The following is a 22,404-nucleotide window of genomic DNA, read 5'->3' as shown; positions in this document are numbered from 1 at the left end:
AATGTTGGTGCCAACCTCAACTTACTACAAGGGCCAAATTCACTGCTGGTGACAAGCTCTCCTCACTGCAAGTGCCAAATACACATGTTTCAAGGTGTTTTCCTACTGTCAGAGAGGTGGTATTGAGTGTGTAAAGTGTGTAGTTGTTAGGCTGTGATGTTGGGGTAATGGAGGGTCTTTGGTGTGTTAGATGCCCCCAGACATGCTTCCCCTGCTGTCCCAGTGTCATTCCAGAGGTGTTGGCATCATTTCCTGGGGTGTCATAGTGGACTTGGTGACCCTCCAGACACGGATTTGGGTTTCCCCCTTAACGAGTATCTGTTCCCCATAGACTATAATGGGGTTCGAAACCCGTTCGAACACACGAACATTGAGCGGCTGTTCGAATCGAATTTCGAACCTCGAACATTTTAGTGTTCGCTCATCTCTAATAAGGACTGGTCTGGTGGATGTTCCCGGGGCAAAGACCTAGATGGAACATGATGAGCCCTTTCTACTGCAAACAGCGTAACAAGAGAGTCTTTTCTGAAGTTGTTGAGAAATGAAGACTCAAAATATGCTGCTGGTGTATGGTCCTTCTTTCTCTCTTCTAAAAACACATTGTTAGAACTTAGGCAATTCTGCACATCGTCTTTTTTTCCCAGCATGGCCTCTAAAGCTCAAATGTGAATTTGCACATCACTCTAGAGCGCATCTTCTAGCTTGGCCTTTCTATCTTCCAAGACAGTAGTGCATTCAGATAATTTTTTAAGGTCATGCCTCATAATAGAGATTTCCTTGCTGATGGTGCCCACTTTCATAGTAAGAGCAATAAAAGACTTACTGCACTGGCAAGATTGTCTTCATGACATCTTTCAGGGTTGGTTCTGATGAGATAGACCGCTGTTGATTGTTTACTGCCAGCTTACTAGACATGCCATGTCACCTCCTCTTCCTCTGCAGCCATGTGCACAGCAGTAGTGCACCCAGTGTGGCCCACAGTTGTTGCAATAGCACCATATCGGAGATTTTGTTTGGAACTATTGCCTTCTCTTCTCCTCATCATGCCTGTGGCTGAAATGAATTACCAACCCTTGCAACCACAACTAAGTGAAGCATGAGCAGGTTATTCAGAACAAGTTGGGTGCTTGAGGTAGTATATACACCATGTGTCCGTTCACATCACTGGCTTGCTGCACAGTGCTGTTGCAGTACTATTCATTTTGCATCAGTCAGTATATAAGGTAAATGTAATGAAGTTCTCAGCCTGCAATGGCACATGTAATAGGTCTCCTGCCAAAACACACTGTTCCATGAAACTTCTCCTATAAGTAAAATGTGACTATTGTACAGCATAATAGTACGGTAAAAACATACATACTAATTAACAAATGGGTGTAACCATTCTCCTTGTCAAAGAGGTGTATCCCAACACGGTCTGGCACTGGCACCACTGACAGAACAATGTAGACAGATCATTTTGAGAAGAGGAACGGTAACGTCCATTTGTTAGATTAGTAATAAAATAACAAGCAGAGATTTAATACATACAAGCATTTACTAAAATAGTTCTGCACTTACTCTACAATTACATGCAAACCTGCACAAGGCAATCTGAAATGAAAGGAAGCAGTCACGGGAACAGCCTTCCTATCTGGGGATCAAATGTTTTAGTTTAGCATAACCAGAACCTCAAACTAGAGAGAAGCAGATGTGCCAGAACACCATTACAAGGCAGTGAAATAAACTACATCCTGGCCATGGGCTTGTAAGGAGTCTTTTAATGTTATCCATTTCCCTTTTACATTACAAAGAAATGTACATAAAGAACAATGGTATTGCCTATGACACTCAGCGATGACCAAAAATGTGTCTTTTTATGACCGTCACTAAGGGGTTAAACCATATTACTAACATTGTTCGTTACTCATCAGCTGTATCCAAAAATGCTGCTCCATGCTACCACTCCTTGGTCTTTACTGTCAAGATCCCCTTAGTTGGAGCATCTAAGGGGGTTAAGTTCGCACAATCTGAGTTATCTTCAGTCATGGGCAGTGCAGACTGGTGCCAGCTGTATGTAATAGCCGACACGCACCAGAGTTAAGTAGACATCATTATCCATATCATAACTGTATGGCAGAGTGCAGACATGCCATACATTTACGGAACCATGTAAAAATGGGTTAATGCCTTAGTAATCCTTAACAAATAAATCAGGCATGAGCAAGAGGACGTTAGTGCTCAGTTACAAATATACTGGTCAAAGTGGTCACACAGGTCCTGTCGTTGTACCCATGTGATCAGCATCAGGAGATTGGCTGATACAAATACTGAAGCTGGGCTGCAACTGCCCTGATGGCACCAATGGAAATTCAACCCACTACAAAAGCAAGCCCTCTTACAGCTCAGTGACAGAAAAGAAAAAAAAATTATAGCTCTCAAAAATAAAAGTCTATACATATTTAGTATCACTGTATCGTTAACATATTGTATTATACTGTATAGTTACAAACTTAAGATTTATTAAAGGGAGCCTACCGTTTCCCACAAACATATCCAACTGCCTTCACCACAATGAAGACAACATTATCGTGTAAACATCAAGCCTTTATTATCATGGCAGTTTTGCAGATTTGAAAAAAAAGAAATTATCTGCTGCACACTCCTGATTCAGTGATGAATCAACAAATACATTTATTGTTAAGGTAACATAGGTTGAAGTACCATGGAAAAAACGGTATTTAGGTATACATGAAGAATTGATCCAATGTTAAGCAGGGACGTTTTGGTCCAATGACCTTCATCATCAGATCATTGGACCGAAACGTCCTGCTTAACATTGGATCAATTTTTCATGTATACCTAAATACCGTTTTTACCATGGCGCATCAACCTATGTTATCTTCACAATAAATGTATTTGTTTATTCATCAAGAGTGTGCAGCAGATAATTTCTATTTTGGATAGTGACAGGGTCGGAGGACCCATTTTCTGCTTGCAACTCAATCCAACATATGAGTGTGCGGTTCCACTGTTTCCTTAGTTTTGCAGATTTGGAGAAAAATAAGTCTGAAGTCTTACGCATATGAGGAAGTTGGTGCACGAGGGAAGGTCTTTAGCTCTGGAGCGTTGATCTTGCCTCTCAAGTAGGTTGAGTGATGTCATAGCAGTGGGAGAATAAACTTTCATTGCATGAAATGGTGCAGGCAGGGGATGGTAGGGGTCTGAGTGACAAGAGCAGTGCCCCACGGAGCTAAAGGCCAGCCCCCTGTGCACCAACTGTCTCATTTCAAAGATGTTCACATAAAAAAAAAAACTTATTTTGCAAAAAAAAAAAAAAAAGTTATCATATGGCCATGTTAATGATGAATAAGAAAATTATGGCTCTCAGAAGGATGAAAAAAAACTATACAAATTGCATGAAGTGAACACTTCAGAACCTTTCTCCTGGTCCACATTCAGCTTCAGTGTAGTCATGCTGAAGGTGGGCGAGTGTGAAGGTCAGCGCTCCCATTCATTCCAATAGATGTGACAGCAGAAGTACAGCTTCTCCAGCACTCACATTGAAGTGAATGGAAGAGCTGACCACCACAAATCCAACTCATATTCAGTGGTCTATGAAGATAAAAGGGGATGACTGTGAGGTCACAGCTCAGTTATAAGCTCCATGTAAATACCAAGTAATACCTACTCTAGCAATGGGTCGTATTTGTCATATTTCTCTTTCTAGATGCCAGGGTTGAAGTGTCTGTTGGTTTGCTCAAACATGTCACCTGCTGACCATGTATTGTGATGCTAAGCAGTATACTAAATATTACGCTGTGCTAAAAAAGCGAACTTCCACAATAGATATTTCACAAAAATATATCAAACTTTATTTAAATAGATGTTAAAAGATATATAAGAAGAGAGGTAATAGATGGGGTGGTACAACCATACAAAAACATGGAGGCCCAATTAAAATGATATTATATAATGATAAGTAGATGTCACTCTTATTGCATACATATAGTGGCATATACAATACCCATGAGTTTTAGAGTGCATATACAAAACAAAGTTAAAAGAGGACCTTTCACCATTTTGCCCACAAGCAGTTCTATATACTGCCGGAAAGCTGACAGTGCGCTGAATTCAGCACACTGTCGGCTTTCCCGATCTGTGCCCGTGTGAAGAGCTTACGGTCCGGTACCGTAGCTCTTCTATGGTCAGAAGGGCGTTTCTGACACTCAGTCAGAGACGTCCTTCTTCACAGCACAGCCAATCACGCTGTACTGTGAGAGCCAGGAGGAACGCCCCCTCCCTCCCTGATAATGCTCGTCTATGGACGAGTACTGCGAGCAGAGGGAGGGGAACTCAGCGCACTGTCAGCTTTCCGGCAGTATATAGAACTGCCTATGGGCAAAATGGTGAAAGGTCCTCTTTAACATAGTACAAAGATATTATTTACCTATGAGAGGACCTCCATGTAGTAAACGCGCCCCGACACGCGTTTCGACACTATGTGGCTTCGTCAGGGGGAAAAAACATTATATCAAACGTGTCGGGACGCGTTTACTACATGGAGGTCCTCTCATAGGTAAATAATATCTTTGTACTATGTTAACTTTGTTTTGTATATGCACTCTAAAACTCATGGGTATTGTATATGCCACTATATGTATGCAATAAGAGTGACATCTACTTATCATTATATAATATCATTTTAATTGGGCCTCCATGTTTTTGTATGGTTGTACCATACCAAGTTTGATATATTTTTGTGAAATATCTGTTGTGGCAGTTCACTTTTTTAGCACAGTGTAACATTAACGTAGCTCTGCCAATTCTTGCCCTATAACTAGTTGTGAGTATACTAAATATACCTGGGGCTGCTTGCTTAACAGTGTGCTTAAAATATACAGTAACTACACAGATCATCGGAAACTATATGAAAAGTAAGGCTAATAGGTCATTTAGGTGAACCATGTACTGAAAGTTATTACAGGCAGACATCATTAAATATTTTCTCATTATACAGATGAAGACAAGGCCCTCTAGTGGGAATTTACAGAACTACATAAAGACGTCAACATAAAAGATGCATCACATGGAAAATGAATATACAGTGAAATATCTGCAGAAGATTTGCTTTGAGAAGACCCCCTGATTTTTCCAGTGATCAATGTGTCTCTCATTTTACTCTATGGAAGGTACTGCTTTATAAGTAGGATGCACCTTTATCCACCCAAAGACCACTTTTTTGAGCAAATTTTTCAGTGAGTACTCTTTTGAAAAGCCTATTGGGCTTAGATACACCGTGAAACCATAATCCTTTGAGTCGTACCACATCACTGGATCGAAGAAAGCAAGAGATTTGTATGACGCATCAGTGGAGAAAAGTCACCAGTATTACACTGGAGCAGACAGCCCATGTCATAGTCAATGTAATCTGCCCAAGTTGCCAAGCATACATACTAACAGTCCCAGTTTTGTTAGGACAATCTTAGTAACTGGGCCTCTAAAACAATGGTATACCCAGCGCCACACCTCCCATGAGGCGACCTGAAGCGACCACTTCAGGCGGCGCTATGCCAGGGCCTCGGGAGGGCAGCATTTTTGCTGACCTAAGCCAGTCCAGGACAAGCTGTCCTGGACTGGCTTAGAAGCACCGTGTCTGCAGCCTGACACAGGAAGCGAGCAGTGTATTGGGGCGGCCCTGCTGGACGCAGCACTGCTCCAGCGGCCGCCCCTCACACTCAGGCAGAGAGCAGGTCCTCTCCCTGCCTGCTCTCTGCCTGCGAAAGCCACTCGCTCCGCTCGACCACGCCCCCTTTCCGCTCGACCACACCCCTTTCTCGCGACTCCGCCCCCTCAGCTCCACCCCTCCTGGGGGGGGGGGCTTTCTGACGCCGCTTCAGGTGACAGAAAGCCCAGGTTCACCCCTGGGTATACCCCAAACCAAAATGGGCATTCTTAGACAGTTTCTAAGTGGACTTTAAATTTTAGATGTTGACCTATAAAATGTCAGCATGTAGAAATAGGATTAGCAATGAAGAGGGTAAATGGAAAGGGGAGACATGTTGGGTTCTAGAAATGAGAGGAAAGCCATCCTTGTAGCAAGGAATAGATGGGGGGCAGCCCATGCTGGGTTCTAGAATGGGGACCATGCTGAGGACCAAAATTTAAAGGGACTGGGGACTAGGAAAGCAAGAAAACCTTGCAAAGGACCATGACTTTATGGGATTTTGTGCTGGGAAATGTAAATGATAGAGGAACCATGCTGAGGACTGTGACATAAAGGGATGCCATGTTGGGGACTAGGAATGAGAGGGGAATCATGCTGAAGATGGAAATTTAAAAAAGGATACCATTCTGGGGACTAGAGCGAACCAAGCTGGGAACCGGGACTGACTGAAAAGCCATGCTGGGGACCAAGATTTAGAAAGATGCCATGTTGGATGACCAAGAATGAGCATCTTGAATTCGGAAATGTGCAAGTCACCAGGGGTCTAAACAAACAAATGGGACCCCTATTGTTATGTGTTATTTTGTCTCTTTCATCATTTGAGGGACTTTGAAAGAATCACTCCAATAAAAGACAATTTTTCTGTGCAAATTCGGGTAGCCGGCTCAAACAGGTTTCACTGTATATATTGATTAGCAGATTATGGATAATGCCAAGAGGCAGAATTTTAACTATAGGGAAGTGGGAACCATATATATGTGCATATATATACACCCACAAACACTTTAATACACACATACCGTATGCCTATGCAAGTTTGTAATTGGAAATTATCATCCTCTATTTTGATGACAAAACATGAATTGTGAATATATGTGCTTAAAGAGTACCTTTCACCACTTGGGTCACATGCGGTTTCATATACTGCTAGAAAGTTGATCAGGAGGGGAGGAGATGTTCCTCACTGCTCTCACAGTACAGCGCTATAGGCGCTGCGGTGAGGAAGAGCGTTGCCGACTATCAGAAATGCCCTTCTGACAGTGAAGAGCAACGGTATCGGCACCGCTAGCTCTTCACCCGGGGCACAGATCGAGAAAGCTGACAGTATGCTCAATTCAGCGCACTGTCAGCTTTCTAGCGGTATATAAAATCGCATGTGCCCGAAGTGGTGAAAGGTCCTCTTTAAGGTGGGTACATGACTGGCATATGGCATAAGACAGTATGAGAAAAAAGAAAGAAAGGAAATACTTCACACCCCAAGGGGAAATCAGATTTCCTTCAGCTCTAATAGAAAAATGAAATTCATTAGTGATCATTAATGGGAAGAGTTAGGAAAAAAAAAAATGGAAAAAAATAATGAAGTGGGCAGGTTAAGCAAAAACACATGGAAATGCATGCATCCATCTAGGCAGACTAAATGTGGTATTAATATGATGGATGTTTAATATGGATTGTGTAAACATATTGACACTAGGAAGTTCATAAACCATGAAGGGTTTTCAATTTTTACATAGTATTAGTGAATACTGAGAATAACAGAGAGGTAATTCTTCAGTTAGTAGCAGACTGTGGATATGTGAACACTGGAGGTAATATTCAGAAGCTGTATTGAGTAATACAGTCCAGCTGTGACATCAGTCTCGACTGGCTAAAATGCTAATCTAATACATATGACATGCTTATTCCATGTACTATTAGCAGTCACCAATGTCTTCATGGAGAAGACAAGCCAATTGTGCATTGTCATACCTTGTACTTCCCCTGGTCACAGCCACACAATGTGCTCTCCATGGTGTAACTTCTCTGGATGCCGAGTTCCCTCCATACCACGACACGAGCAGTAGACTCTTTGGATTTTTCCACCACAAAACTGCAGCTGCTCATAGAAAACGCTGGTGCAATCTGGCTCAGAACTTTAGGAAGAGTCTGCTTGTAAACACAGAAGACATATCCAAAAGTCATGAGCATTAACTGTTCTCTTTGTCTTAGATATTTTACTTATTAAATCAAAATTATGGTTAAGCATTCTTAGGGTGGGTTCACACCTGCACCCGTGTCCGCTTTTAGGCAATCCAGCTGGGTTTCTGTCTTCTGCCCCGAGAAACTGGACAGGGGACGAAAACCCAGCAGTCAGTTTTCAAAGCCATTCAAGTGAATGGGTTTGAAAAGTGAGCACCTGTGAGTGTTTTGTACATGTCTGCGGCAAAACCGTTTTTTTTAGCCAGACACAAAGTTGGACAAGCAGGACTTTGTGTCCAGTTAAAAAAAAAAAAAAAAAAACGGTTTCGCCGCGACAGGTACAAAACGCTCACTTTTCAGTTGAATGGGTTTGAAAACTAACTGCCGGGTTTCTGTGCCCTGTCCAATTTCTAGGGGCAGAAGACGTAAATGCAGCTAGGTTGCCTAAAGCGCGCACAGATGCAGGTGTGAACCCGCCTTAACAAATAGCTTCAGTTTTTGTTTTGTTTTCTCCATTTGTATGGCTTTTTCTACATCTATTCCATCTGAAGCCCTCGGTAAAGATTCCATCATTTTGATAGAAAAAACACTGGTGACCATAATGCTATTTTTTCCCAACATAACAGACATTTTAGTAGACTGTAAAGAACCACAATATCAATCCATGGGATCTAGCAGGAAGGTTCATAAAAGAAATGGCTTCTTATATAAATGGAAGTAACATACTATACTTTGAGAGTTAATTTTCCAAATTCTAGATTTAACAAACCTAGAATCTAGAACTTAGCCATACATTGTGTTGTGCTTACCCTGTATCCACTATCTTCTACTATATCACAAGAGGCAGCGCTGACATTTGTGTGCCATACTGTCTCCTTAATACTGCAGCCGTACATGAACACATTTTTCTTGCGGGAATGTCCATGGTAATCACAGTAAACCTAAATAAAACACAAAAAGTACAATGAACTCAATTCTTGAAAAACATTTTAACGTAACTGGGCCATAAAGACTTAAAAACTAGTCCAAGCGAAAAGGCAGGAGCTGTCTATAGCTACTAAAGGGCCCCTGATAAATAAAAGAGCCTGGATGACTGTAAAAGGGAACTCCTCCACTACTCCCTTACACTGGTATTCATAAATCCACCGGTGTCATGCATAAAAACTGAAGTCAAAAATTTTTTTGAAGCCAAATGCTTTCTGGTCCCACTTTGTACAATTAGATTGGTTGCTAGAAGGAAACTTTTACAAAAATGGCCTATTATAAAACAGCAGTGCAGTGCGTTGCAATCCCCAACACAGCAACACTGTAGGAAATAAGCAAACAGCTACTGAACACCGGGTACTAAATGGTATTTTTTACACACAAAAGTTTAAATATAAATAAAAAATAAATAAATAAAAACACTAAAATAAATAAAATAAAGCTGAACGTGGAGATTTTACCGCCATTTATGATTACATATTTGTGGTTGATATAAGTGTTAGATTCCTTTCATGCAACTGCTGCACAATTCTGCAAGTTTTGTTTCTCAAATTTAGTACAAGTCAATAAATCAAAAAGGTAATGTTAAAGGGGTATTCCAATTACCAGAATCATATCTATATTTGTACATAATTAAAAGTTAAACATTGTTTCAAATATAAATAGTTAAAAATTCTTCAGTGTTTTAACCCCTTCCCGCCGATGGCATTTTTTTATTTTCGTTTTTCGTTTTTGACTCCCCTCCTTCTAAACCCCATAACTTTTTTATTTCTCCGCTCCCAGAGCCATATGAGGTCTTAATTTTTACGGGACAATTTTTTCTTCATGATGCCACCATTAATTATTCTATATAATGTACTGGGAAGCAGGAAAAAAATTCAGAATGGGGTGGATTTGAAGAAAAAATGCATTTCTGCGACTTTCTTACGGGCTTTGGTTTTACGGTGTTCACTGTGGAGCCAAAATGACATGTCCCCTATATTCTGTGTTTCGGTACGGTTCCAGGGATACCAAATTTATATGGTTTTATTTACATTTTGACCCCTAAAAAAAATTCCAAAACGGTGTTAATTTTTTTTTTTTTTCTAAAAGTCGCCATATTCCGACGGCCGTAACTTTTTTATACATAGGTGTACGGGGATGCATAGGGCGTCTTTTTTTGCGGGGCCGGGTGTACTTTTTAGCTCTACCATTTTCGGGAAATGTTATTGCTTTGATCACTTTTTATTCAAATTTTTATCAGAATTAAAACAGTGAAAAAACGGCGGTTTGGCACTTTTGACTATTTTTCCTGCTACGGCGTTTACCGAACAGGAAAAATATTTTTATAGATTTGTAGAGCGGGCGATTTCGGACGCGGGGATACCTAACATGTATATGTTTCACAGTTTTTAACTACTTTTATATTTGTTCTAGGGAAAGGGGGGTGATTTGAACTTTTAATACTTTTTATATTTTTTTATATTTTTTTTTTATTTTTTTTTTTTTGCATTTATTAGACCCCCTAGGGGTGTTGAACCCTAGGGGGTCTGATCACTAATGCAATGCATTACAATGCTAATGCATTGCAATGCATTGCAAAAAATCATCATCTCTTTTGCAGGCTGTATACACCAGCCTGCAAAAGAGAGAATTTGCAGACCGGCTGGGAGCCTTTAACAAGGCTCCCGGCTGTCATGGCAACGGGGGGGGGGGGTCGGCCCTGGAGCATGCTCCAGGAGCCGGCGATCCCTGCCAAAATGGCGGCGCCCATGCGCCGCCGGGAAAATGGCGCCTCCGGCGCCTTTGACAGCAGCGCCGGAGGGGTTAATGCCTCCAATCGGTCCGGGGACCGATCGGAGGCATTAGAGCCGGTTGTCTACTGCTTAACCCCTTAAGGACCAGGCCATGTTTTGGTTTCGCATTTTCGTTTTTCCCTCCTCACATTTCAAGAGCCATAACTTTTTCATTTTTCAGTTCACAGAGTCACATGATGGCTTATTATTTGTGGGACAAATTGTACTTTGTAATGGCACCATTCAATATGCTGTGCAATGTACTGGGAAGCTGGAAAAAAATTCAGAATGAGGTGCAATTGGAGAAAAAATGCATTTGCGCCATTTTCTTATGGGTTTAATTTTTACAGCGTTCACTGTTTGGTACAAATGACATGTTACCTGTGTTCTACGTGTCAGTACGAACGCGGTGATACCAAATTTATATAGTATTTGAAATGTTTTGATACTTTTAAAAAAATGATAAACTTTGCAAAATAGAAAAAAAAAATTGTGTCATCATGTTCTAACACCTGTAATTTTTTCATATTTCCATGTATGGAGCTGGTTGTTGTGTCTTTTTATGCAGGACAAGATGTCGTTTCTATTGATACCATTTGGGGAAAGATCTGATGCTTTGATCACTTTTTATTCAATTTTTTATAGGAGGCAAAGTGTTGAAAAAAACGCTTTTTGGCGGTTTTTATTTTTTTTGCCGCTACGCCGTTCGCAGTACGGGATAAATGTTTTAATACTCTAATAGTTCGGGCATTTTGGAGCGCGGGGATACCTAATATGTTTATGTTTAATGTTCTTTAATTACTTTTATAGCTAATCTAGGGAAAGGGGGGTGATTTGAACTTTTATATTTTTTTAATACTTTTAAAAACTTTTTTTTTTCTTCTGTTACATTTATGATCAGACCCCTTAGGTACCTTGAAACCTAGGGAGTCTGATCGCTCATACTATTCACTGCAATACTACAGTATTGCAGTGAATAGGAAAATCGCAGCACTTCTATTAGACGATGCCTCTGGCATCGTCTAATAGATCTAGTGCAGAGACAAGCCTGGAAGCCTTCAATAGGCTTCCGGCTGTCATAGCAACCGATCACCGCCCTCTTGTGACGTTCAGGAGGGCGGCGATCGGCAAAACATGGCGGCGCCCATGCCGCCGACGCCGTTTACACACTGCGGTCACGTTTGACCGCAGTGTGTAAAGGGTTAACAGCAGCGATCGGCTCGGGCACCGACCGCTGCTGTTAGTGGCAGGTCCTGGCTGTATTATACAGCCGGCATCTGCCGTGTATGGAGCGAGCTCAGCGTGTGAGCTCGCTCCATACATCCCCATGCGACCCATGACGTACAGTTATGTCAGGGGTCGCTAAGGGGTTAAAGCAGTAGACACCCGGCGGCTATGACGGCCGCCCGGCTCCCAGGCGGTCGCCATAGTTACAGACCCGACACGCGCCGTACTATTACGGCGCATGTCGGGAAGGGGTTAAAGATTTTCTCTAACTAAGTTCTGACAGTCTGTTATCTTGATCGGTTGCCATTGGTTACAACCACAAATGCAGAAACTTTCTATGGTTTGGGACTTGTCAGGAACCCAGCCATGATGTCCTTATTGTAGAATCAGACAGGGACACTACATGTATCAGAAAACATCACATCAACAATAAGGAAATCATGGCTGATTTTCTGACCTTAGAAAGGTCCTGTATTCATGGTCATATCCACTGGCAACCGATCAAGACAACAACTTGCGATTACAAGATATTTAGAAAAAATCTTTAGGATTGTGCAAAATATTTAATTACTTATTTTTGCTAAAATATTTAACTTTTAACTATCTACAAATGTAAAAATGCTTATGTTCATGGGAATGCCCCTTAAAGTTTATACAGTGCTACATACAGAGATGTATAAAAAGTTAAATAGCAGGCATAATACATAAATTACAAAATTATTGGCTCTACTGACATGATACACATTTTCATCTTCTTTCTCAATTGTATGGATATAAATTATTAAACACTTATTTTAGTCTTCTATTGCAGTGTTACATACCAGAGGAATACGTTTGATAGTTGCCAAGTACTGTATGAGGCCTTTGGTATGGTAAATTGTAGGATGTAAATCTGCATTGGGGTTTTGCCACTGCCTGTTGAGATCTTCTCCGCTTAAAGAACAACGATGACTAGGAAGAAAAAGTGAGACTTTTCAACACGTCTGTATTGGTTTCCAGCATACTATAAAAAAGTACCTTATATATAGACCTTTACTATATTAAATACTAGACACTTACTTTCCATTGATGACACCATCTGGATTAAGCATAGGAACAATTTTAAAAATGTAGGATTCTCGGAGGTTCTGTGCAGTGGGACTGTTCCCCATTAGAAATTCCAGCGTTCCTTTCATTACCCAGCTAGCATTCGTCTCTCCCGGGTGAACCCTGGATGTTAAGAAGATGTAGGGGCGATTGCCTAGACACAAAGGTACAATAACAAAACTCTTTTAGAATGCATTTCAATCTCTCATGATGGACTTGACATTTATGTTCGTTTAGAGACCTCAAAATGACCAAAATATAATTTTTTTCTGCTGAACTGTGGTTCATTGCGTGTCAAACTAAGGATATTATGAGAACAAGGGAACAAGGGCTGGACTACGAATAAAAATAAACCCATAAAGTAGGAGCACAGACTAACTATAATATATATATATATATATATATATATATATATATATATATATATATATGTAAAGAGTCAGATGGAAGAACAATCAAGGGTCCGAAAACGTAAATTTTAAGTCAGTTTGGAGACTTATAACTACTTCTTATCAAAATTTCTTGTTGAAACTTTTATATATTGTCACAAAACATTCAAAAATGTTGTTTTTAAAGTTTCTAGGCTTCAAGAACTGCTGTTCTTAACCTTGTCACCAGGGGGAAGTTTGCTGAAGAAGTCCTTTTTGTGTCCGGTTAAAAAAAATGGTTTCGCCGTGAAGACCAGAAGACACTCACGGGCGGACACTTTGAAAACCCATTGAAATGAATGGGTTTGAAAACTGACTGTCGGCTTCCATCTCCAGTCCAGTTTCTCGGGCAGAAGACGGAAACCTGAAAGTGGAGATCAGGCGCAGGTGTGAGCCCGCCCTAAGAAGGCCTGTGGCCTATAGAATATTCTGCAGTTGATCAATGATCTTTTGAATGCTTGTCAAAAAGATTTTAGAAGAAAATTTCAACTCACGAAACTGATAGACGTGCTCGTAGTAATTGGACTCTGGCATAGCAGTTATGGTCACTACAGGGCATCCATTTCCAGCTAGAGTTTCACATAATACATCATGGCGAAAATAGATCTGCTGGGGATTATGCAGAGACTCCAGTTTTTGAAGATGCATCTTTAAAGTAAAAACAACACACAAAACATCACATTTAGTTCATACAGAAACATGAGAAATACTAACATTCAATTACAAGTATAACACCACCACTATTCACTTACTTGTAGGGCTATTAATGGCATAATAAGCATAGGTTTTTTGTGTCAAAGTGTAAACTTTTTGCCAAGAAAACTTTTAGTTTGCAGATGAGCTGTAAGTAGTACACAAAGCATGAGAGAGTTGGGAGCTGGAGCAGCCATTTTACTAACAAAGACTTACGGAAGTCAATGTATGGTGACAACAAGTGCTCTGTCCGCACCCCAGCTTCACCAAACTGAGAAATTTAAACCAAATCAATATTTGTTGTGATCAACCTTTGGAGGAGAAGTCCTGGAAGTCATATTATGGCCTTCACAGAGACCTGATCTTTACATCATTAATTGTCTACGATTACACAAAGAGACAGAAGATATGGTTAGTGGTCTGAGATTGTTGGAACCACCTCCGTACCAAGTTCCTTCAAAAACTGTGCGCGAGAAAAAAATTATGCTGATTTGAAGGCAAAGGGTGGTCACTCCTAATATTGATTTGACTTAGATTAGTGGAAACCACACCATTGTATGGGTCTATGGGTTCCATGGGTTTCCTTAGGTAACAGCTTTTTTATGTGGATTAGGTTTCCGTTCAGAAACCTGAATGCAGATTTGACCCTAGCCTTACTTTGTAGAATTTTTTTTCACACATGCCTAAAATTTGCACAGTGCTGTATTTTTTTTTAATTAATTAATTTATTTTATTTTTTTTTAAAAATCCAACTAATAGCACAATTTGTGACGCAAATTATATGGCTTGACTGTTAGGAAGTTACTTTGCATCATTCATTGGCATCAGTATAGTGACTATATACAATAACGGAGCTAAACAGTTGAGTAAATTTAGGCAGACTGGATGTTCAGACATGCCTAACACAAAGGGCTAATCAACATAAGGCCACATGTCATGGTTTCCGCAGTGATTCTGCCATGGAAACTTCTGAGGCCCCAAGTAAGATCATCTTAAGACCCCTAATATTTTAACCTTAATGTCTCCATACATAGTATACAGTCCCCTAAGTGCTCCCAAACACAGTATAGCCCCCCCCTTGGTTCCCTTATACAATATAATGCGCCCTTAGTGTCCCAATAAACAGTATGCTGCCTCCATAGTGGTCCTCACATTTGCCTGTCCCCCTGACTTCGCTGTCAGTCATGTCAAAGCTGCAGGGAAGGCAGAAAAAGACTTCTGGCGCCCCATTGTGCTCTGCAAATCTAATAGATGGGACATTAGGGCACCCTCATCTATAGAAGAAAAATGTATCCAGTACAGTAAATGCACTGTGAAAACTGTACTGTCCCAATGTGGCTCATTTAAAATGATGTTTAGCATTATTAAATCCTTTTTAGCATTTTAGTACTAGATAAGTAAACAGTAACTATCCTACTAATATTATAAGTGTGAAAGTTTGTGTGTTTGGATGTTTGTGAGTTTGGATGTTTGTTCCTCAATCACGCTAAAACGCCTGGACGGATTTGCGTGCAATTTTCCACAAACATAGTTTTCCCTTAGGATTGAGTCACAGGCTACTTTTGGTGCCACTAAACAACATGGCTTCCTAGCAGGAGACTCACAAAAGCAGGACTCCTAGCCCCAGCTATAGACTCACACACACTGCCTGGCATTTCCTGCCTCAACCTGCCTGCACACTCCTTACTGTTACCTCAGGAGTCACCCTCACTCTACTCACTCACATTTACATATAGCTTTCCACTATATAACAGATCACATTGTCTGTATTACTACATACACAATATAACACATCACATTGTCTGTATCACTACATACACAATCTAACACATCACATTTTCTGTATCACTACATACACAATACAACACATCACATTGTCTGTATCCCTACATACACAATACAACACATCACATTGTCTGTATCCCTACATACACAATACAACGCATCACATTGTCTGTATCACAACATACACAATACAACACATCACATTGTCTGTATCACGACATACACAATACAACACATCACATTGTCTGTATCACAACATACACAATACAACACATCACATTGTCTGTATCACGACATACACAATACAACACATCACATTGTCTGTATCACAACATACACAATACAACACATCACATTGTCTGTATCACGACATACACAATACAACACATCACATTGTCTGTATCACAACATACACAATACAACACATCACATTGTCTGTATCACGACATACACAATACAACACATCACATTGTCTGTACCACGACATACACAATACAACACATCACATTGTCTGTATCACGACATACACAACACAACACATTGTCTGTACCACGACATACACAATACAACACATCACATCACATTTGCTAGCCCACCAAACTTTTTAAAGCACTTTTACAGTTTCACACGTCTGTGTCCGCCCAATTCTCAAATCACCGCAGACGAAGTCGCGGGTAAAAGCTAGTCAGTAATAATGGCTTTCCAAAATGCTTGAAAAATATATGTAAAACAAATTAAGCATAGCAATTTTATTGAATCATTTTGCATTTCAATCAGGGTCACAATAAAAACAACATATTCTGTCATATAATGATCTGGTTTTCCACTTTTTAATTCACACTGGATTCCGTATGAGTAACAATTTAAATATTACCCACCATGCAGGAGATCAGTCATATGACCTGTTACCAACAAAAAGAAAACATTTCTAAAAAAATTAAAAAAAATAAAAATAGTGCATGTGGAAATAACCTTACCTTTAATGTGGAATATGTGTAAGGAAAGTGATATGCAAAATAGCAGACATCGTCTTTGTGTAGAAAACTGACGGTGAACGTCAGGGTGTAATAGGACTTTCCCTTCTGACCTCCAGTAGCTATTGAACTCCTAGAGAAATGGTTTCTATTGGAGAAACATACAGATTAATAGTTGAGAAGATTACCATCATACACAGAGTGTGCTATATATAACCATGGAGAACTCATGTGAAACACAAATTTGAAGAATTTCTCTGATGCACAGTCGACACCGCAAGAGTGTTGTACGTGTTTTTAATAGATTTTTTTTTTTTTTTATTAGTATACTGTACACTACTTTACTTTGGTTTACGTTACACGTTTTTTTTGTATGCCGAATCTAAAGGTATGGGAAACCCAATATTTGTGTGGCTTCCAGTGTTTTCCCCATATGTAGTCCTTTATACAATTACACTCACATAAACAGATGATGACAGATTTCACAAAGGAAAATGGAGCAATATCAAAATAAAGCTGATTCACTTACTTATAATAACATATATCTGTCCCAACTCGGATCCACCAAGGCCGGGAAGCTAATGCCTCCTGCACAGAATACATAAGGGGCTGCATGCCTTTTGTATAGAAAACAGAAAAAAAAAAATCAATATTATTTTTTCTTTACTACAAAAATCTATTTGTTATCACCACATAGATACATTTCTAAACTGGTAGTGAAAATTGAAAATAAATAGGCCATCCCTTACAATTCAACCACTTTGATATTTTCTCATAGGATAAATGATATACATATATGAGAAATACTGCAGACTCCTGAGCTATGAAGACTGGAGTTAGTAACAGCAACGGTATAAAAGTGCTTTCCCATAAAAAGGCTCTAAATGGCTACTTTAGGTAGTGTAGTTGTTGGTGAAACATCAGTGACTGCAAGGCCTCTACACTACACTTAAAGATATTTAGCCGTGTTGTCAAAATTTGAGAGCGAGAGCATTTTTGGACTGGTAGAATCAGGATAGTCGTTTTGACAAATTAACGGCCATGTAGGCTGTTAGGTGGTGTTGGGAGCAATGGTTATATGAGGGCATGCGCACATACCACAAACACAGGAACAGTAGAAAACATGGTTTGAGCCGCCAACACTCACATATAGTTCCCCGATTTCCCTTGTCCACCATTCAGACACAGGTGACAACTTCATTACACACCACCATCTGTGGTCTGACCTCTTCTAGGCACTTAGCAGAAGATAATTTAGTGTCACAGGACTTATTATGTGTCCTGTATCGACAGCCATCACCCATTGCCTTTGCAGTGGTGATCTAAACATGAAACCTAGTCTGCTATGGACTGGAACCATATAGTCATTACCGACAAATCCAGGACCTGTTTAATATCAAATATGAAGGTCTCTTGGTGAAAGCTTCAGTCATACCTTTCATGTGGAGTGCCACAATGCCTCAAATGCTAGTGTGATGATCTGGGGAGCCATCATATACGACAGTCGCTGACATCTAATAGTGAAACCAGCGACACCAACAGCTTAGGAATATGTACAGGACATCCTATAGCCATATGAGCTGCAACTCATGGCAGGGCTTCCAACTGGCATTATTCAGCAGGATAATGATTGCCCATAGTAAAGGTTTCCCAGGAATGTGTCTGCCATTTGGGGGATCATCTGGTTCACCTGCTTTGCTAACCTACAAGGATCTACCGACCCAGCTACAACAAAGGTCGGAAAATGTGCTGCGGGGTAAACATGTGGAACTTGTATGCCTCTATGCCAAACTGTATCTCATTTTCTATACAGACTAGAGGTAGCCCAACAGTATACTAGAGCTTTTCAATTGTACAGTTTTCCTCAAACATATCCTTTTGCTCTAATATTACCTATATCATTACATTCCCATATATAAAGTTGTATTTAATTCCATCAACTCCTTCTTACTGTGTTATTTATTATGGCAATGAATGTATATTAGATATAGCAATAATGCATGATCTGTAGACATCCCAGCAGTTAAAGGGGCTCTATCAGCAAAATCATGCTGATAGAGCCCCACATATGCGTGCATAGCCTTTAAAAAGGCTATTCAGGCACCGTAAAAGTTATATTAAACTACCCCCACCCCTTTTAAAATAATAACCTAAAAAAGAATGTGATCTACTTACTGAACGTGCACGCTGGGCGGGCAGTCAGGGTGTGTCTTCATCTTCATCTACGCCTCTTCTTCCTCCGATGTCCTCGGGTCCCGTCTTCCTCCGGCGCTCGTGAGTGGACGTTGATAAAAAAAAAAAAAATAGCCTGGGCGCATGCGCAGTAGCCGTAGTAGAAGCCGCAAGGCTACTGCGCATGCGCCCAGGCTATTTTTTTATATTAGTGTCCGCTCGCGAGCGCCGGGGAGGACGGGACCGGAGGACGTCGGAAGAAGAAGAGGCGTGGACGAAGATGAAGACACACCCTGAATACCCACCCAGGGTGCATGATCCGTAAGTAGAGCACATTCTTTTTTAGGTTATTATTTTAAAACGGGGGGGGGGGGGGGGGGGTAGTTTAATATAACTTTTACGGTGCCTGAATAGCCTTTTTAAAGGCTATTCGCGCATATGTGGGGCTCTATCAGCATGATTTTGCTGATAGAGCCCCTTTAATCTTAGAATGAAGTGGCGACTACTTTGGCAACAAATCCTGCAATGCTGAAAATGCAGCAAAACCTATGGTATTAAGACGTCATGATCAAGCAAGTAGAGGGGGTGTAGTAACCCCGGGATAACCTCCACAGCCCAGAAAAGACATGCAGCTCTCCAAGGTAAGGAAAAAGGATTCCTCTTTCCCAGATAAAGTTGAGGTGTTCATCCTCCACCTCAGGGAGTTAGAGGAGGGAGGCACCCTGGCAGGGAGGCGTGGTTAAATACTAGCCATAGGAAACTAAGACTTTAGCACTGATGTCACATCTGTGGAAGCCAGATAGGAGAGCTGGGTGTGCCCATCTCCAACAAGAGATCTTCCAAGAATCAAAGACTCTTAAGTATTATCCGGTTTTATCCTAATATTTTAAGGTTGTTTGCATCCTGTATTCTTTGTTATCGTTTCTTGTTTGTATGTAGCACTGAACTCCTTGGGTATTAAGCTGTTAAATTTAAAGGGGTTGTCCCATCTGAATTATCCTATCTATACTGCTAGTTTATGTGGATTTAAGACTTTTCCTAAATACATTGATTCAGCAAAACTGCTTTGTTTGGCTGCTGAGATTATTCACTTCATTGCTTACACTATGTTTCCATAACCATGGACCTGAGGATGATCTTATCTCCCCGCCCAGGACAAGTGATGTAGCTCACTGCTCACTCTCAGGAGGGAGGGAGAGCTGAGTGCTCGGAGCAGCTTGTATTTCTGAGATCTTTCTCTCCCTCTTCCAGTTATCAGTCTGCTAATTGAATTTTGCTGAGAAGGGCTGAGACAGGGAGTCTGTTACCTCTGTATGTAAACACAGACCTAAAACTGAGTTTATTGCAAGCTGACTCTTGGTCCTGTAGCATGTAAGTTTGGGATTCTCATCACCTATCAAATCCAGCTCTGCTACATCAGCTTCATATTGTGCATTTTCCAGTGATAATGTGCTAATTTATTTACAACCATCCCTCATTACTGACTGCAAACATGTACTGCTATGAAGAGAGATAGCAGAGCAGGTGAAACCCCGCCCACCAATTTACCAAGAAAAACAGGAAGTGAACAGAGCATACAGCCTGCAAGTTGGTGAACAGGCGAGTTGGGGTAACCCCTTTAAGGTTACTTTGTGCTACTCTATGAACCCATTAGCTTTTTGAAATATGATTGTGTCTGACTGCTGGGAGTAGTAGTGTTTGTCTGAGATTCCTATTGTCTTTGATTCTGGATAATAAGTGGTGGCAGCATGTAGTTTGGGTGTGCGGTCTGTTTTGGGTGCGATTTATGATTAATTTGCAGCCTGAGTGAAGGGTGAGTGCAAGATTAGGCAAGTGGAATGAGTGGACCCCTGACAGCCCATACTCATCCAGCCCGTACGAAATTCTCCACGCACTACTGAGCCAAAAGTTCTAAGCAATAGAGATAAGCGAACACTGTTCGGATCAGCCGATCCGAACAGCACCCTCCCATAGAAATGAATGGAAGCACCTGTGACGCCGGCCGGACGCCGGCAAAGTCAGCGTCACAGGTGCTTCCATTCATTTCTATGGGAGCGTGCTGTTCGGATCAGCTGATCCGAACAGTGTTCGCTCATTTCTACTAAGCAAAAGTGCTTGGTCTTTATACGACAATGTGAAAGGTCCCTTTGTGGGGTTAGCTAACGCTTGTTTCACCTCTGGATCTCAGCTCGGGGATTACAGCCCTGCAGGTTTTAACACTTACATATATCCAAAGAGTAGAATATATGACAGGCTGTGCACATACTCTACAAGTAATATAGTACATTTATATTATATTTACGTACATTATAGTACATAAAACTCAGTCATAGTAATGTATGGATGCACATATGTAAAAACTGTATAAAAGTGTTGTGAATCCATCCTTCTATCTAATCAAAGGATTCCTGCACTGCATAATCTTCATTCTTGGCCTTACCATAATTGAACTGACTGTTGGACTTTTCACAATTGATGATGTTGAAGCGATAAGCAGTCCCCGTCTTCATTCCACTGACTTCAAAGTAAAACCACTGATGGTAATGGTTGCTGTTTATATCAGAGTTCAGGATGAGATCATATTCATGTCTGAAAAATAAATTACATGTGCAGTTTTCATCCTCTAAAACAATATTCCTGAGGCGGGAGAATCAACAGGATGTCTTACTTTCTTATCTGAATAACCTTCCGCAGGTTTCCAGACTCAAACTTTGAGTTGAACTTGAGAACTTCACTCTCATCCGGTATGGAGCAGCTGCATTGTATTAACAAGAAGGAAAGAAGATGTCAATCCTCAGTAGTTCTAAATAATCTTCCCTGCAAGCTACATGTTATTCCCCAGATTCCCCAAAAGCAAGATTAATGTACAGAGTGTGAATGAAGTCTGTAGCATCTATCCTTAACCAGAAAAATGTGGTGTCAGATGTATCTATCACTTATAATTAAACATTTCTAGCCAAATGACCACATATTCCATTTGTACAACTACATTTAAAGGGAGTGTGTTTCCTGAACCCATCAACCCAACCCCGCAGATAGATAGGGTAGGAAATAAATCAGTGCTTCCTTTGGCAAGATATTGCTACTTTTGCCAATATGTAAAGTAGGTCTTTGGAATGGGTATTCCTGCTAAACCTTTGGTACAACGGCAATGCATTCATTGCTTCAAAGAGCTCATCTGCACATTGAGAAAATTATTTAAATAAAAAATGGTACTAAATTGGGGTAAAAAAAAACAAAAAAACCCCCAGAAAGGAACATTTACTCTGAATGACATCTTTAGACAAGTAATAGTCTCTGCTAACAATGTGCATCACTACTTATAGTATAAAAACAGGTTATTAAACTTGGTTTTTCAGTTTAGAAAAAAAATGGCTTAGGCCTGAGCCAACTAC

At 40.5% G+C, this 22,404-nt stretch overlaps 1 protein-coding gene across 1 annotated transcript in view; it reads right to left on the bottom strand.

The window, feature by feature from the left end:
- The window catches only part of AGTPBP1 (ATP/GTP binding carboxypeptidase 1), a 136,955-nt gene that overhangs the window by 47,378 nt on the left and 67,173 nt on the right, over positions 1-22,404 (bottom strand). Inside the window, exons 16-24 of the mRNA XM_075278003.1 lie at positions 21,678-21,764; positions 21,450-21,598; positions 17,367-17,454; positions 16,841-16,985; positions 13,880-14,033; positions 12,931-13,111; positions 12,693-12,822; positions 8,695-8,826; positions 7,676-7,852 (exon numbers count right to left, since the gene is read on the bottom strand). Of these exons, the coding sequence (XP_075134104.1) occupies positions 7,676-7,852; positions 8,695-8,826; positions 12,693-12,822; positions 12,931-13,111; positions 13,880-14,033; positions 16,841-16,985; positions 17,367-17,454; positions 21,450-21,598; positions 21,678-21,764 (1,243 nt within the window). The remainder of the gene's footprint in view (positions 1-7,675; positions 7,853-8,694; positions 8,827-12,692; positions 12,823-12,930; positions 13,112-13,879; positions 14,034-16,840; positions 16,986-17,366; positions 17,455-21,449; positions 21,599-21,677; positions 21,765-22,404) is intronic.

Source organism: Leptodactylus fuscus, chromosome 1 (assembly GCF_031893055.1).
Source record: "Leptodactylus fuscus isolate aLepFus1 chromosome 1, aLepFus1.hap2, whole genome shotgun sequence".
NCBI lineage: Eukaryota > Metazoa > Chordata > Amphibia > Anura > Leptodactylidae > Leptodactylus > Leptodactylus fuscus.
Note: the sequence above shows the minus strand (reverse complement) of the source record. Positions and strands in the feature narration are given on the sequence as shown.